This window comes from Oryzias melastigma, linkage group LG16 (genome assembly GCF_002922805.2).
Source record: "Oryzias melastigma strain HK-1 linkage group LG16, ASM292280v2, whole genome shotgun sequence".
Classification (NCBI taxonomy): domain Eukaryota; kingdom Metazoa; phylum Chordata; class Actinopteri; order Beloniformes; family Adrianichthyidae; genus Oryzias; species Oryzias melastigma.
The window spans coordinates 1,572,966-1,592,184 of record NC_050527.1 but is presented as its reverse complement, the minus strand read 5'-3'; the positions used below and the strand labels follow the sequence as shown (position 1 = coordinate 1,592,184).

General features: G+C 38.2%; 1 protein-coding gene across 1 annotated transcript; it reads left to right on the top strand.

Moving 5' to 3' along the window:
- Window positions 1-3,505: 3,505 nt before the first annotated feature.
- Window positions 3,506-4,656, top strand: LOC112143782 (free fatty acid receptor 2-like). Its single transcript, XM_024267981.2, has one exon. The coding sequence runs from the start codon at window positions 3,576-3,578 to the stop codon at window positions 4,614-4,616; it is 1,041 nt and encodes a 346-aa protein (XP_024123749.1). The 5' UTR covers window positions 3,506-3,575; the 3' UTR covers window positions 4,617-4,656.
- Window positions 4,657-19,219: the final 14,563 nt, after the last annotated feature.

The window sequence follows — 19,219 nt, the reverse complement described above, 5'->3', positions numbered from 1 at the left end:
GGGAACCCACTTCAGCGTTAACGATCAGTTTCCCATGGAGATTTTGTGACGCAGAAAGCTCCTTTTTCCCCTGAGGAGAAAACACCCGACTGCCGCGTCCCGCGCGGTGGTCCCCTTCACATACAAATGGTGGTGGGAGTTGAAGGGTTGGCCGTTGATGTACACCCTCTTGCATTTTAGTATGTTGGCTAGACATCTCAGGACCTGGTTGTGTCTCCATGTATATCTGCCTTGTGTAAGGCTGGTCCTACAGCCCATTAAGATATGCTTGAGTGTAGCGGCAACACCAGAGCTTTAGTTTTCCTGGCAGTGATGTGTTGTTGATTTTCTTAAGGCAGTTGGCCATGTTCTGCTGGAGTTGCTGAACTTATCCAGGATTGTTGGAATTGGTTCATCCCTGATATAGAACTGCTCACTTACTACTTGGCCTTTGATGAGAGAGATGCTATACGATTTGCTTGGCTCGAATTCCATTCTCTGGCTAACTTAGCATTTGCTGTTTCGTGGCACAACATGGAGCTGGTTAGCTGTTGAGCCGCCACCTGTCCAGGGACTGCTCACCTGTGCAAGCTTCGACTCCTCTCTTTGATCTTTATTGATGGGTGAGATGGATGGTCTACTGCGATTTACAGGTTGTCACCCTTAGAAAACCTTAGTTAGGACTTTGCAAAAATCCACAATAGGTCTGCCAACCAACTACTGTGTGTCCATTTGTTGGGGAATAGGTAGCATATAAGACAGCCACCCTAAATGTTGACGACAGTCAAGACCCAAAATCTGCAAATAGAAATTAGGTTTTCCCCATCAGACCCTCTCACGGGACCTTCAGGAACTCAACAACTCTCCCTATATATGATGCACAAATTCCTTGGACACAAAAGAGAAGATATTTGTATTTTTTTGCCTCTCTAGTTTCATGGACATCTGGGGCTTACCTGATGTCGGTGAAGGTGTCTCCAATGAGGAAAATTAGATCAAACCAGATGGAGGAAATAATAGATAATTTTGGGTATGCCAACCCATTTATTTAAGAAAAAAGGCTAAATACAAACTTAATATTTTTTCCACTTTATCTGCCCAAAGCTGGATGTGGAGTCCCAATAAAACTTCCATTTCAGTTTTTTTTCTTTTTATTATTCGATGTTTTTACCCGTGACGGGTTAATTTTTTTCTCCCATAGATACGGGCTCAAGCGAGGTAAGCTGTGAGAGATCCACTTCAATCGAAGCGGTGGAGAGAAGTGTCTGTCTGAAGCAAGAAGCGTTGCCTATATGTTCTTTGCGCTATCGCAGTGCTCCTTCCTGTTTTTTGCTAAAGGTCACTTTTTCTTCGAGTGTTTTTGCAGAGGTGAAAGCAGGGCATCCTGCCTTCTTGGAAATGTCATGCAAGACTTAGAGGCAGAAGTTAAGCAGAAAACAAGTTTGATAACACATAACCACTTAATATACAAAATAAAAAACACTTAACACACAAAAGGACCCCATAGGCAGGATCTTGGGGTTCCAACATGCATATGCTGTCAATGCCACACTTTAACTGTTTTCTGTCCACATGACGTGAATCTATGGTGATAAGTTTATACCAATGTCAACAGTAATCACATTGATTATTATGCATTATATGGCAATTTTAGGAGAGTTATTTAAGTACATGATCAGTGTTTTGTATCACCTGAATGACACTGTTGAATTATATTGTGCAATATCTATTTGAATATACCATATAAGAGTATCTATTTATGTTAACTTCTTTTTCTTACTTAATTATCATTGCTTTTGTTTTAAGATTAGATTTGAACCATCCAACTAACCAATAAAATGAAAGTTAAAAATACTATTAAATTCGAAAAATAACCTAAAATTTATTGTAACATCATTGGGAAGTGCATAGTGGTAAGTAAGGATTGAAGTTATGCGTTATAGTTATAAGTTAAATTAAGTATGATTTAATATCTCACAATAAAACAGCCTTGATAGGACTACAAAAAGAAGGCCAGTAGGGAAACCGTGTCTGGTTAGCGGGGAAGATAAACGGTGGAGCTCCATAGCATGCTGCTATAGAGCTCGCTTCAGCTGAGCTTCCTAACATGCTACAGCGGAGCTCGCTAGCGTGCTACAGCAGAGCTTGCTAGCTCAACACAGTGGAGCTTGCTAGCACGCTACACCGGAGCTTGATAGCTGAATACAGGATATAAGTTCAATACAGTGGAGCTCGCTTTCTCGCTGTAGTGGAGACCGCTAGCATGCTACAGTGGAGCTTGCTACAGAAGTGCTTACTCAGATGCTACAGAGAAGCTTTCAAGCGTGCTACAGTGGTGCTCAGTAGCACTCTATGCTGTCCACTGGGATGCTGGCTAGCATAGCATGCTAACCCACTGAGTCCCCACTTAAGTCAATGTGGCAAGGCAAGGCAAGTTTATTTGTATAGCACATTTCATGTACAGAGACAATTCAAAGTGGGCAAACACAGGAGGGGCCACCACAGAAACTCCAGACAAACCAAATCGGGGCCCATATTTTCAGCCCACTTTTAAACCATATGGGGTCCACTTGGCCTTGCTGACTGGGTATAAGCTTGTACCACAGGAGAGAGTAGGTTAACTAACAAATCACCAATGCAGACAGAGGGGAAGTCTAAAAGTGGCTTCAGTGAGGGGATTATTTTTAGTTTCATTACTGTTTCTAAGAAAATAGAAAAAAAAAAACACTTCTGCTTTGTGACTCGACTATAAAAATTGAGTCATCGTCTTACTTTCACCGTCTTACTCAGATCGCTAGAAGGTAAGAACTTGCTTTTCCTTTGTAACACACTGCAAACAGACTTTGAATGAAACCAACTTATTTATTTTTTTTATGTTTTATTATCTTTACATTTACATTTAATAATGTGATGGGCAAGAGGTAAAATCAGCAAAGTACATTTTGTTTTAAAGCGCGAGACACTCATTTGTCCAGAGTATTTATCTCATTAGGTTTATGAAGGTTATAGTTTTCACTGTACATCCAACATTTGGTCATATAGTGGCAACATCGCCTGGGAGTTAATGGTAATGTTGCAGAACATTATCAGCGCACCAATAACAGAATTAGGTTTGTATACAAATTCATTTTCTGACACTAGTACATTTACCCATCATCATGGAATGATATACAACCTCAATAAACTGTGAAACACAGATAAGGAGGTATTAAGCAAGACTAAAGGCAAAAATAAAGTATAGTTATTTTTTAAGCTTTGCATGATTTTGTTTTCAGTAAATATAAGAAATGTATAGAAATGCATATTTGACCCTGCAATGGAGTGTATTTAATATCATTTCATCTTATCTCCAGTGCTCTGAGTCCAAGAGAAAATACTGGGCTCTGTATATTGGTGAGGACAAGGACACCGTGCTGCCTCGTCCGGTTTGTTCCAGGCCACTGACCCAAAAAGACACCTCTGAGTCCTGTGGTTCAGATCAAACAGTGGCTCAACAGATCAAAACCGATTCGTACTCCCTGCTTATCGGACACAAAAAGAAGACATATTTTCAATACATTTATTTTATCAATTTTTGACTGAAAACAGAGGTAAACATGTACAGTTACCAGACTGGGCTGTGCCTCCCTGTCTACATTGTTACATTTGTGCTGGGCTTCCCAGCAAACATCCTCGCCTTCTACACCTTCTGCAAGAAGGTGAGGCAGAAGCCCACGCAGATAGACATCCTGCTCCTCAACCTGACCATCTCTGACCTCCTCTTCCTGCTCTTCCTGCCGTTCAAGATCCAAGAGGTGATGAACGGCATGGTGTGGAAGTTGCCCTACGTGCTCTGCCCACTGTCCGGTTTTGTCTTCTACATGACCATCTACAACAGCACCTTCTTCCTCACCGCTGTCAGCGTGGAGTGCTACCTGGGTGTAGCCTTCCCCATCCAGCACTCATTGAAGCGCCGGCCGGTGTACGCTGTTGCTGCCAGCATCTTCTTCTGGATTTTCTCTTTACTTAATCTGAGTATCGTTTTAATTGTCCCGTTTATTGGGGAGGATGAGTCCCTGAACTCCACATCAGTGTTTGGTCAGAGCCAGAAGGAGGTGTGTTATAAGAACTTCACCGAGGCTCAGCTGCGGGCCCTCCTCCCTGTCCGCCTGGAGCTCTGCATTGTGCTTTTCTTCTTACCTCTCCTCATTAGCAGTTTCTGCTACATCAACTTCATCAGGATTCTGTCCAATTTGCAGCACATTGACCGGCGCCGGCGCCTACGGGCCATTGGCATGGCTTTGGGAACACTGGTGGTGTTTGTGTTATGTTTTGGACCCTTTAACGTCTCGCACATAATTGGATATATCTCAAATAGAGATCCTGATTGGAGAGACAAAGCTTTACTTCTCAGTACCTTCAACGCATGCCTTGACCCTATTATTTTCTACTTTTCCTCGTCTGCTGTGAGAGGAACTGTTAGTAAAGTGATGCAAGGAGTTAAACACTCTCTACGTAGATGCATGTGCTGTGTCCAGACCTCGCAGCGAGGAAATAACAGGAACGGAAAAGAGAAGGAACTCAACCAAACTGAGACCAATGCTATCTGTGTGGAGACAAAACAGACTCACTCTGAGTTTTGTGTGCGTAATTACTGATTTGTAAATTAGGATTTGTGCATGCGTATTCTATATTTGTAACTCATAATACGTTTTGCGCATGATTAAAAAAGATTACAAAAATAATGCAAAATACAATATACACATGCACACATTAAAATTACAGCAACTTGGAACTGAATACACATGCAAATCTTTAAAAATTCCGCATGAATCACCTGCTATGTACACACGAAACCTGAACGCACGGATCTTTGGTGAGACTTATTTCACGTCTCAGAGATTCTTCCGTGAGTGATGTGTTTAAACACAAACACTACCAGAATGATCGGTTATCAGTTTTCTTATCAGCAATTTTCAACTTCAATTGTGAGTTTAATCCGGTGAAACTTGACATTTTCGATAATAAATATAAAAAAAGTGTAAATAAGCTTTTTTAGAACACTTATCCTTTTTTTAAAAATGAAAATATTTTCCAGAAAAGAGTATTTCTGATCTGCAGGAGCTCCCCTGAAAGCGCCTCTGGTGCTGTCTCCTCGTGGACCCTTGCGGGGAGACTGGAGGTAGAACGCGGCGATAGCCTCAACATTCACGGGGCAGAGCCTTCAGCCGACCGGCCCTTCGATCTGTGGGTGTTAAGAACAGCCCAACACCGTTTGTTGTCCCCGTGACTGTGACCAGTGCTTAGGACAGAGCCCTGTGTCGGAGGCGCATTTGGGGGAGGTGTGGCAGAGAGAAAGCGAGATATTCTTATTTTTTAAAAAACAATTATTTAGACTTTTTCATATTAGGGTAAGTATCGGGAATATCTGTTTAAGCAAGTCAATGTCAAGTTTCACCAGATATAATTTACAATCTAAGTTCAAAATGGCTGATAAGAAAACTCTGATGACCAAGCATTCTAGTAGTATTTAAATGCATTATGTGTGCGTAAGAGGTAATAAATGCGTAATTTTTAAAGACTTGCATGTGTAATTAGTTTCAAGTAGTTTTAATTTTCTCATGTGTAAATTGTATTTTGTATTTTTTTTTAAATTTCATCATTTTTGGACTTATGCACATAATATATTATATGAGTTATAAATCAAAAATTGCGCACAGACAAATCCAAAGTTACATACAAATCAAGAAGTACGCATGCATAAATCAGGGTGATACTTATTTCTCTATATGTATCTTAGCTTACTGGAAGGGAACCGTGAGAAGCTGCCTCTGCTAATTTCGTCATCCCTGCAAGCAGGAAATTATCGTCACGATTATGTTTTTATACCCGAGAAAATGACATGGCAGCTCACACTGTAGCATGTTTCTGTTTGACTCAGATGGACTTCCTGTTAGATGACAACATTCAACAACAACCAAATATATCTCCTTACAATAAGAGACAAATCTTTTTTACCAGCTTTCATCACAAACAGGATGTTTGTCTGCTGCAAGCTGCACCATATGTGTCAAACAGGATTTCTTTAGCCTATGATGCTCAGCACTGCACTTTTCATTATTTGGTGTTTTTTTTCCTGACAGGTTTGTGACTGTCCTCATGTAGACTGCTGCAACATTACCACATTTATAGTATATATTCTGCTTATAAAAATGTGAGAATAGCTTTTGTATGTCTGGGGTGTATTACATATTAAATAAATGATATATATTTTATATTCCAACAATGTAAACAGATATCCAATAGAATTTATGACAGATTGTTTTGCCTGCAAGAAGGAGGAAGAAAAATGGAAAAGGTTTCCATTCAAAAAGATTTTTTGAAAGAAAACAGTATATGAATGTCTGTAAACTATATATTTTTTTAATGTTTCATTACTTGTACATAATAAAGATTATTTTTCTCCTCATGAGAATCAGAAATCTAACTGAGTCAAAGCTTATCTGTTATCCATCAATTCCCACACACCACCACCTATTTATTTGTTGCTCGTGGTTTTTGGTCTCGGCATTCTGGGTAAGCCGAATTCTAAGATGAACTTTCTCCAACACGGAAATCAAGATCTCACCCCACATGCAGCAGAGATAAACAATGCCATCACCCAAGCGAGCTCTGGTATCGGCTTTAATCCTGTTTTGTGAGGATTAGAGGGTGGGCTAATAACTGTGTTTGACAGGTGTATGGGAAAGGGATGAAGCATTTTATTTTGACTCACCATGAGTGACTAAGATGAGCGGGCTTGAAGCCGTCGAAGCAGGAAACAAATTCGACATCACTCTTGTCAGCACGCTACGCTGTAAAGTTGTTCCAGGGAAGATTTAGCTTTGAAGTGCAAAAAGAGGTGACTCAATGTTTAATATAAAACCAATGGGAAGAAAGACATACATGTACTGATGAGCATTTATACAGTAAAGAAAGAAATTTCTATCAAATCTCTGGATTTGATAGACTTTTCTGCTGAGTTGGATCAACAACTCTTGGCAATTTCCTGTTTTGTGAAAATTATCCTTCAATGTTTTAGGAGTTCAAGGTGTTGTTAACCCTTTCGTGCATGGAGGTCACTACAGTGTGCTGAATGCTTTAATGGCAAATATATGATATACTACTGTATAAGATAATGAGCATGCTCGGATCAGAAATAACAGCTACATCATATTATGACTGACGTCGAGTCCAGTGACTGTTACTTTTGTTATGCTCAATTCAAGGACATTGTATTTAACCATGTTCTAGATAAATCAGCCAATAGATATAGAGGAACCACCATTGTAACATATATCTTAAATTATTTGCAGTTATAAATGCAAATGATCATATAATTACATTAATGTTCGGGGAACCGATAAATAACATTTTTAGAATTTAAACATATATTTTTTTTTTTCTAAAAAACTGAGTTTTGTATACCTAAAGATGAATAAAAACACTCAGTAAAAAATCTTAACTGATATTATCATAATTCAAGCATTATCAATCTTTATTTATAGAGCACTTTTCCCGCAAGTGTGGCTCAAAGTGCTTCACATAAAAAAAAAAAAAAATCCAAATATAAAAGCCAAAGAGCAAGACAAAAAAAGTTGGTAAAATAAAAAAACAACAACAACATAGAATTCCCCCCAACCCCTACATCCTTACACACAACATAATAGGTTTCTGCAACCTGTGGCTCCAGAGCCACGTCTGGCTCTATTACCTCTCCATTGTGACTCTCTGGTTAATGAAAATTACAAAGCTTTTAGTTTTAAAAAAGTTACTGTAAAGTTAAAAAAAAGAAAAATAGCTTATCACTATGTGAGTCTCCAAAGCACAGTAGCTAAGTGATTCAAATTCAACAACTAAAAATTTTGACAAATTCCAGTGTTTTAAGTGAGTCTCATGGTTCAAAAATACAGTTAATCAGCTGTGTTTTATTTTTGAAAGTTAGATTTATGAATTTCTGGCTAAGAAGCACCGCAGACGTTTAAAAATAAAATATATTTTTACCTTTAGATTACACTACCTTCCACTAGTTTTGCTCCATCGAGATGATCCTATGTGACACAGGAAGTCTTTTGTTTTCAAAGAAAGTCTAGGAAACTTCTGTTAAAAGACATAATTTGTTTCACATTTGTGAAAAAATCAAAGTTTCTTTTATTTATGGCAAAAAATACTTGTGTATTTATAATTCTCATAAAAATAACAATAAAATAAATACAAAGTCTTATTTTTCTAAAGGATGTTTAGCTCCTACTGGGCTGTGGTCAATGAGAAATCGACCTAAATGGCTTTTTAAGTGATAAAGGTTGCAGACCCCTGCCCTAGATCAATCATTAGAGAGTTAAATTACCATATTCACTGCACTATTGGGCACACTGGATTATTATAATGTGCACTGTCAATGAAAGGTCTGTTTTCAAGGTTTCTGTAGCATCCCTTTCTTAAAAAATGTTTCTCATATTTTTTACTAATTATTTTCTATAATTTTTATGATAAGCTAACACAGTGTTAAAGTGGATTTGTGATTACCGCACATTTATAAAGGATAAAGTTGAGCACAACTTTCCTTCACTTAGAAAAATTTGACTTCTGTTAATAGAATCACTGGCATTCTACATGGTGATTGACTAGAAAGCGATTTACAGTCACCACAGAGGGGATAAACATCTTATATGCAGTCAACTCATTGGTAGTTGCGTCAAGAAAACAGGAAATAAAACCCTTCAAATTGTTGTGTGTTATCGTATTATCAAGCATGGCATGCATAAATCTGAGACTGAGGCTGACTTTAGTGGATGGAAGTTCTCCTCCTCCTCTTCCCTGGGAGGAGAGGAATTTAAACGGTGGCTGGAAAAATCATTAATTTGTTCAAGTATGCTTTATTGCAGGCAATCTGCTGTCTTACATGATGGATGTCTGGACCACAGTAGCAGTCAAGTAAGACGGAAGCTCTGCAGGTGCTTTTGGATGCTGAGGTCATGTGACCCGTGAATTCTGTTGTTTGAAAAAGAGGTGCTTGAAGACCAGCAGATCAGCGGCAAGTAGTCCCAAGGGTGATTCAGTCAGTAAATCAATTTTTACATTTATTTCTGACAATAGGCTATTATCTGGAGTTTAGTTTGAGTTTAACCAGACTTTTTAAAAATGAATTTATCATTAAACTGAAAGATTAACTAAATGGGAAATTACACAACACAATTGAGAAGCTGAATTCTGAAATAGTTTTTGATACTTTTACCTTTAAATCTCAAAGATGAATCTAATCCATTACCTGTTTTTACCTGTGTTTTTCAAGTTTCAAGTCCATTCAACAACATTTCCTGGGCCAGATTTGACTGAAAACTGACCTGCAATTTGACAGACTGATGAACTGCAGGTATAGTCACGTGCACCCATACAGGGGTCGACCTGTACAGGTCCTGCAGGTTTTTTGGTTGTCTGGGCCCAGCTTCGCTGCACCAAAATGTGAGTCATGAAGCAATTAGGGTTTCTGTAGTCCAGTAATTGTAATTTACAGAAGTCTAAACTGTAGTTTCTGTTTGTTTTATTATTTTTCACAAACAGTCTAGTTTTTCAACTTTCAGTAACTTACATTTGAAGTTCTTTACAAACAATTCAGTAGTTTGACTCAGCTCCTTATTACAGTCTGCTATTATCAGAGCAAGATTCACAATTGTAACTAAATGAATACAGGATGAGCACAGTGTATGCAGTAAACTCTCAAATTTAATGACAAACAAGCCCAAGATTTAAGGGTCTAAACATCAAACATAATAAAAGTCTGTTCAGTTTAAATAGGTCACTCCTGGGTTAGATGTTTGCTGCACGAACATTTAAGATTTACAAGTCAGCTTGAACTGTCTGAGGTATTTCTGGAAGGAACTCCCAATTAAAATGTTGTTACTCGCTGAAGCTGAAACTTGAACTTTAAGAAACATGGGAATCTATTCAACTCTTCAAATTAATTCTGTTTTGGATTCTAGGTCACTGTTAGAAGAAGTAGATGCAGTGTTGGTTCTGTGATATTTGCTCCTGTTGGAGCAGAGACTCACAAAGCTGACAGGCTTCCAGAAAACAGCAGGTGTCAGAATATTTAGGGCAATGTGTTGCAATAATAAAATCCCTTCATATAGCGCATATACATTTTCTTGTAATATTTACTCTAAACAGAGTGTTGCCAGTGTTGAGTGGTCACACCCCCCCTTGAGCTTCCAAGGGCTGCTTTTTTTGTTGTGAGGAAAAATCCACCGAAGAGATGCACTTCCAGGCTCCGGTTGTCCATCACCAGGGAATACTTTGATCTGCAGGAATGGAGGTCACCAACCAATCCGAGCACAGCAGGGCTCCATCAGCTGGGGGCTCAACCATGCTGCCGCGATGGCTGCTTGCAAGAGGAGTGCAACTGTCGAGCGACAGGTGATCGATATCAGCTGCTGTGCGGGAGCGCCAGGTGAAGGTGAGCTGGTGGAAACCTCCAGTTAGACACAGGGGAGCGCAGGGAGCAGTTTGTGGGACTGAGGCTTTGGAAGTAGATTATCAGAACAAAGGATGGAAATTGTGTTTAGTTTGTTAAAAAAAAAAAATAGGCCAAGAAAGAGAAAAATATTTGTTTACCACATTTTGAACATGTCCTTGTAGCATTTTTCTCATGATGGAAGACATATATAAAGAAAATTAGGGTAAAAATTGCATTTCTGTAGGAAAACGTAGGTGCAACCAATGAGTTATATATAGGCTAGAGATGACATGGTAGCTTGTTGCATATGCAAAGTTGGAATGGTATAGACGCCGTTTCACTATCGTGGTACAGTTTTACAAACAGAGCTGGAAAAACAAAAAAATCACAGCCATGCTTCAAGTATGTATTGCATCTTCTATATAATATTGTATTTTTTTATAGAAAAGTTTAAAATGTCATTTATCTGTTGGACTTTGTATAAAATCATTAACACCCTGGCCTGGGTTTTATTTTTGTGAAGATAATTTTTTTTATCTTTTAAAATCATACCAAATTTAAGCATTTTATCTATTGTATCTACCAAGTTGTGACCTTTTCAATATGGTGTCGCTCTTTACGTATGTTGGACAATGGTAACAAGCTAGCATAGCATCTCAAGCAATATATATCATTGGGTGTATATTTCAAAATCACTGGACTAAAAGCTCCCTGCTCCACTCCATTCCGATGCATCCACTTGTAGACAAATAGATCCATGTATGTCTTTGTTTTTTTTGTTTTCGTCTGAGCTGGTATCTGGCTCCAGACTGTACAGCTGGATAGCTCTAATATCACTCGCCATTTTTGTTGCACTGGAAATATTTGGTTGTGAGGGACTGTAAGCTAATGGGAGAGAGTATAAACAAAGGGATGATGGGAAATGAGTGCAGGCTTACTCCGTTCCAACAACTCAGAGGTACGTTTCTAATGAACTACTGCTGCTCTGAAAAAACTACGTCCAAGAAAACAACACAGGTTTTTAAAATGTTGGCTAAAAACGGCACGATCATGATTAAAATGCCACTGGGAACATTTTTGCAATACATACAAAAGATGATTCAAGTGGGACTTTCATAAATTTCTTGGAAATTCTAAAAAAATGATCAGTTCTCACCAATTTCTACCTGCAAACATAGCTACTAATTATACTAAAATATATGTGTAACCAATGATTTATTATTTACAAACTATATGCAATTGAACAAAAACATTTATCTGAGAAAAATGCAATAATTAATTATAATAATACATTTTATTTATGTAGCGACTTTCTTGACACTCAAGGTTGCCTAATAGTACATAGGACAATATAAATGTTGAGTCAACAGTTAAAGCAACAGTTAAAATGTCATGTACTGAAAGCACAAAGGTAAATTTTAAGGTGTTTAGAGAACTGAGAAAGAGAGTATATTTCGTAGATCAGAGGGGAGGGAGTTCCAGAGTAATTATAAAAAATATACAAAAAAGCAAGGTACATGTAAACGAAAATAAGTAACAACTACACAGCATGGAATATCAGTGGCTATCTGGTGCAGGCAACATTGTGTTTAAGAAAATCAAATGAAAGCCTTTCTTCCGCATGACGGATTTCCACATAATAATTTGGCCATCCCTCCTTGCCTTGTTTTCTGGTGAGTTTCAATTCCCCGGGCAAGATCGATACAAGGCACAGCGAATGGTGCCGGGGTGATTATTTCTAGATCTGTCATGAAACTGCTCAGGCAAAAAGATGAACTCTGAGGGAATTTCACCACTTGAATTTTTATAGATTGAGCTTGGCCATTTCGTTTTACCCTGATGCATGGCTCTGCATCCCTGCTGCATGCTGCGGCTCCTGTGTACAGAAGATACAAATGAGACATAATTACCAGCACAGAATCATTGCGCCAACTCAGCAAATCTAATGAATAGGGGGCATGTTCGTTTCTGAAACTAGCTATTTGTTTCTCGCCCAAGATGAACGGCTCGGTGCTGTTTTCCCACTCTGGGTCTTTCTCCGGGACTGTAATACCACCCAGAATCCTCCTGTGCTACCTCAGTGATCACCGCAGAGGGGACTGGGTTTTTCTCAACAAAGATTTGCCCCAATGACTTTGGGATGAGCTGTTTTCCAGACTTCATTTTGAATCAATGCGCCTCATGCTTGAGAGATTCAACTTTGAAATGACAGGACTGCTCTGGCTTTTCCCCCATATAACAGTTAGAGATGGAAAATACAGTCTCAGTCTCTGGAGTCACTATCAGGACCAAAGATAAAGCTATGTCATCAGCTAGAAGAGGAAAACTGTTGGTCAATTTCTTATTCCTGAAGCTACATTCACACTTGATATCTAAGTCGAGTTCAAGATTATGCTAAATGCAGGTTCTTGGATTCACACTGAACAAGCTGGGAGGGACTTCTTCCTCTTTTCTAATGCTTACTAGCCCCTGTACCCAACATACAGTTGAAAGAGACTTTCTGTAAAATGTCAAAGCGGTGCAAATCTTATCAATTTTGCTCAAAGCTTTTTCTTTTTACAGCTCTATTCCGATACACAAAATACTTAATTTAGCTTAATTTCGGCTGGGCTCCAACTGCAAAATGTAATATCTTCTTCATAATCAATTTTCAAACCATTGGAATTTCTGTGAATTACAGGGGACACCATCCATACGTGACTTCCAAATCCCTGATTGGTCAAACTTGGTTTGACTTTGTTTTTTTTTTTTTTTAACTTGTCCTGTGCAACAGCTGAGCAATCAGATAAAAGCTAACAAAAAGGGTTATGAATGTTCTGACACATGAGGTGTATATTTGTGTAAACCTCATTTGTAACTTAAGCTAAACTTTATTTATACCAAATATATTTGTATCCTTTTTTTGTTGAACTGGATGGAAAAGAAGAAGAGGGAAGAAGACAAAGGGATGTTAGAGAGAGGGAAGAAATGGGGGAGGGGGTTAAGGAAATTGGAGGACGATTACGAGGGGGTATATTAATTCTATAACAAGATGCTGGAAGTTTATACTCATTACTGCCAGGTGTAAATGTTAGTCTGAAAGGGGCGTGGCCTGTCCACACATACTCAAATGCTACAGACATACCTGCTACTCCAAAAATCTTCACATACAAACTTGTCAACATGTACACAATACTACAGTTCACATGCTTATACTTATGTATGTACTTATGTATACAAACCAACACATGTAAAGTATTTAATTCTGTCACACATACTATACTATAAAGGTAAGCACACACCTGGGGCGGGTTTAACAATTTCAGAATTCAAACCTGCACTCCGAGTTGACTGACTCAGAGTTTGCAAACTCAGAGTTTTCGGTTTTAGAACATCTGAAAAAAGTTGATTAAATCAACTCCAAGTCGTTGGACTCAGAGTCAGGTGCGAGCGTTGTGACCATAAAAAGCCCTGAACAATGGAGGAAAGAGATTACGATTCACCATGGCAACGGGAACAAACACCAATAGGGCGTCATACTTTACGCCAGCAGAAATTGATGTGTTCAAGTATATGGTGACTACGAACACATTTTCTGCTAAAATATATAGATTTGTGTATTCTTCATATACTTTTTCTACTGGATCATTAACCAATCATGTTTCCTGTTTATGCCCCAGTAAACAATAGTAGTAAGTAGGAAAAAGGACAACAGTTCACCAAAGTAAACCCAAAGTATAACAAGGGGAAATGTAATTTTTGTCCTGTGTTGCTTACCAATACATTTGCTTCACTTGAACGTTCCTGTTTGGGGCAGGAAGTCTTTTATTTTGAAAAAAAGAAAGCTATATAAGCTTCTGTCAAAAGTAAAAAACAAACTTGGAGAAAATTCCCAAATTCTTAACATCTATGTACTGATCTGTGCCCAAAAATAATTATAATTCATATTTATTATAAAAAAAGACAATGTAATGATGAAAAGTAGTATAATATTTTCCTAAAAGGCTTTAAAAAAATTGCGGCCTATATAAGGTTTTGATTAGTACCAAACAGGCCCAAATGGCTCTTTTAGTGGCAAAGGTTGCAGACCCCCGGTGTAGCAGATAGAGGAAATTCTCCCACCGGGCAATCATGTTGACCACCCAGACCAGGACTGCCACAGGATCCCCCAATCCCGGGGATCAGAAAGGCACAAGAGCACAGAGTTCAGGACCCACCCCAGCCACAAGAATAGCCCCTGCGCCACGCCAAGGGGTCCGGTGGAGGGCCCCACCTCAGTAGAGCCCCCCCCAGCTCCAGATGAGCAACCTGCCACCACCCAGGAGTTTTGAGGACCCCCCCCGCACTACCAACACCTCACTCCAACCCCAGGCACGAGCCAGGGCCCCTTATAATCACCTGACCACATCGCCGAAAGTCCAAAAGAGAGCAAGTTAAACTTGGTTTAACTTTCAATATACATTCAGTGGCTGCAAGTTTCGTAAATAGAGGCCACAAATGTTCCAAAAAATGGGCAAAGCTACACCTGAACATGAGAAATTTGAATGTGGAAGCCCAAAACACACTTTTACACACATTTACAAAGACTTTTCATGGGAAATGGTTGCTTGAACATTCTTACCGAGGGCAGTGTGAATGTTCTTTGGAGTAAACTATGGACACCTACCATGAAAACACTCATAGATTCAAAATGTTGGCAAATATTTGACTTAACATTTTGGGATTCTATTTGATGCAGATTAAATCAGAAGACACTCCCAACTAAAATATGGATTTAAAAAAAGAGGGCTAAAACTAAATCAATATGGAGCAACGTGTTTCTGTCCCTCACACTTCAATGCATTATCAATAAAAGCTTGAGTAAAAATCCCACAATATCTTTGGAGTTAGTAACAATGAACAATAACAAAGTCATTGCAAACAAAAGTTTTTTTTTTTTTTATAAACTTATTTGTCTGAGCAATATTTCATTAAATATCTGATATTTTCTATACCCTTGAGGTGTTTTTCACAATGCATCAGAACTCAATTAATTTTTTTGATACAAAATGTGAAAGTTTATGAAGGAAAAACACTGTGTATATTTTATTACCATTTTTTTTTAATCGTTAAAACCTCAAAACCTTCAGCTCTTCTACCTCCAGTTCTACCTCCCGTCTCTTTCTCAGAGTCTCTAAACCAACTTTGAAGCTGATCTCACCACAGTCTTCTACGCCTTTTACTTTCACTTTGCTGACACCGTCACACCTTCAAATGCTGACAGAATTTTCTTAGCAAAATATATCATAATAGCTCAAACTTTGTTCCTCTTTTCATGAACACCGTGATGAAAAAGCTTAAAGTTCTTTTTGTGATTTTGACGTTTGATTTTGACTTTGGTTTTACATCAGAAACTCTTTCTGACGCAACTCTCTGCATCTTCCTGGACTTGGGAACAGCACACAAAAAGTCTAGTTTTTTTTTTATTTAAAAGATGCAACGATTTACAGAAAATAAGGCATGTCACAAATGGTATTTTTGAAGCTTTACTGTGAATTTTAAAAATAAAAATACATTTGAAAATGCAATAAAATACAACTTTTGAAGGTATGCTAAAAACTAAAAATGTGTTTAATATCTCAACAAAATGACAGATACCATGACCTACTTCCCATCCAAAGTTCATACAGCAAATCTTATAAGGGTCTTCAATTCCCGCAACACTGTTGAGTGAAGGGTTTTTGAGCATGAATATGTTTTGTTCTTGGCCTGCAAACAACAGAGATAAACACGTCAACTGTGGTTTTTGGGTTCCTGTTGAGCAATAAATTCTCAAGTAGTTTTTTACAAAGCTTGCTGAGACATTAAAGGTTTTATGTTTTCCTTTAACAATATGGTTAGAGGTGATGGCTCATTAGTAGGTCATGTTTCAGTGCAAACCTGATTCTCAGTGACTGATGGGGTAGAATAAATGTCAGTCTCTTGGCAGACAGTTTGACCCTTTTTCTTTTTGCTGACAGAGACAGCGCAGATGCAATTGACTTATTCAATACCTTTACATCTGCTGTGCAGCTCCATTTCATGTAAAAGCTGAGATTTTTCAAACAATTCAAATAAAAGCACAAATAGTGCCTTAAAAAATTGCTATTTTATGAGATTTAAGCAGAATATGAACATAAAGGCTTGTTCCTTGGAGAATGTTGACACAATCCAGCTTTGAAGGGTTTAACTTTTTTCTTTTTCTGTCACTGTAAATATCCCAAATGCAATGATAAGCTGAAGTGCTGTGAATTTAAATTAGCATTTTTGAGAGGTTGAAAGGTGGATCACAGTAAATTGTTCTCCTCAAAAAGAACTTGAAAGAGCAACAAAAAACTATTGCTGGAATATTTTTTACTTTATGATGTGCACCTAAGAGTATGATGATTTATTTCCAGTAAAACCTTAAGATTTACCCAGAACATTAAAAAAACTGACATTGTGTTTACTGTGACTCATTAACTTAAAATGCAAGAATTTATTATAATTACATATTAATTAGTGACCAGATTCAGAGAATTAGCTTCTGACTGTAATGCAGTGTATAATGTCTTGAGCTTAAATGAGGATGAATTACAGGACTGCTCATCTGCAGCATTTGTTTAAAAAAAAGCTAACTTCCTGCAGCAGTCCAGAACAAAAGTGATCACATGACGAGCACATTAATAGAATATGTGCATGATAAGAAAACAAAAACAGTAATTATAATATGGAAGTATGGAAGTTGAGTGGAGGGAGAGAGAGGTGGAGACGTGTTTTTCATCATGTAAATGGAACCAAAGATGCTAGAATGAAAACGGCTATTGATAATGACACATTTTTACCACCTGAGAACATGGGGAAGCAGAGAAGGTATCAAATGCAAATATGTTTTTCAAACATGGAGTTCCCTTTTGTACCTGAAGATTGAATTTGCAAAAAATATTGCAGAGAAATGAAGAGGATTGATGAAATATAGGTCTGTAGACAGTGCCTTGAGGGTTTGCCTGATGTGAAAAAAGCACTGAATTTCCTAAACTCTTGAATTTGTGGAATTCTAACTTCTTTTAAGGAGAAACTCATTTCACTCTGTTGAGAACCTTCCTCGTTAAAAACGAGAATTTGGACAACATACAGAAAGACCCGTTCAAAATGTGTAAACACATACAGAAGCTCTGGATTCAAAACACCCATGAGGCCATCAAGCTGCCACTGCTCACATACAACATTTATGTAAGATGAACCAACATCTGCAGACATATCAAAGCTCCAGGTATACTGACCAAGAAAAAAGAAATAACAAATCTGAACAAATTCTTTGACCTTGAGTACAATCAAACCTTATCCCTCTTCTAGAAACAAACCACACTCGATAACTTCTGGTAGAAACAAAACCGTTTTATTTATTTTTTGTCTCCCTCCACTTGATTTTATATTGAACTACAACTCCTGGATTTTGGAACAAAACAAAACATGATGCAAAAAAAAAAAAACATTCAGTAACTGAAATCAAAAGAAGTACAATCATTGCTTTACAGCACAAAACACCTGTCAGGGTGGAAGACAAATGTTTTGCTCCCTTCATTCTGTCTTGTGTGTTAACACTGATAAGATATCATGAGAAGCAGTAAATACCTTTAATCCTGGTTATGAATGACGCTCACAGCCTGCTCTGCAGAGCTCAGGAAAGAAAGAAACACAAACACATAAGATGCTCACGAACTCTTTACACGTGAGGCCCCTTAAAATGCCCATGACGAAGCTAATTGCACGCTTGAACATACAATACTTGTATAACTATCTACACACATTTGCACACCACATACATTAGCAACAGAAGAGTGGGCAGATCTTTAGCACCGAGGTGTAGCAGAGCATTTTCACACATTGTTTTCACGGTGACTGAGACAGAGGGTTTGGAAATTTATTCAAAAAGAAAAGAGCAAGGGAGTGTTGGGTTACATTTTTAGCACTGACTAATATCTATTTATTCTCCTCTGCATCTAAGGTGGATTTTTTTTTTCTAATAGGGTATGCAGTTAGAAAAAGAAACATCCTGAAAGTCTCTTGCTATATAATCTCAGATGTAGTACTGACATGTACTGGAGTTTACCCAAGAGGTGCTACATCTGCGACTTCCTGTCAGCCTGCAACCCCTATGTCTGTCTTTGTTATAACTGCAGTATTAATCAGCACAAAAACACCAGTTGAGGCTGTCACTGGTGAAAGAAATCCAACTTTTTCCCTGTCAGTTTCCAGCACCACAACCAATATTTACCCATCCCTTGATTGACAAGGAAAATGCCAAGCGTGGGATGGTAATTCACAGAGGCCAAGTAATGGGGCCCTTTCCATGTTTGAGATGTGAGGTGGGCGACTTAATGACTAGATTCCCTCCTTTGTGTTGAAACGTCCACGCAAATGTTGCTATAAGTCAGCTGGCAGAGTGCGGCATGCTGTTAATTAGCCAGACACTCTGTTGTTGAAGAGGTGAGTGATTGACAGGACGCCATCTGTGGCCACAGGGGGCAAAAGTGACGGCCCAACATCTCTACAGGAAGCTGTCTATCTATCTATCTATCTATCTATCTATCTATCTATCTATCTATCTATCTATCTATCTATCTATCTATCTATCTATCTATCTAACAAATAAAATTAGATAGATAGCTATATCTACCTAATTTATTTGTGGCATCGATATTTCCTGCCTGCTCTTCGTAGTGGATATACTAGAAAAAAATGACAATGTGTTAATTTGATTAACTTTTATTGGCTGTTTTTTTACTGGGA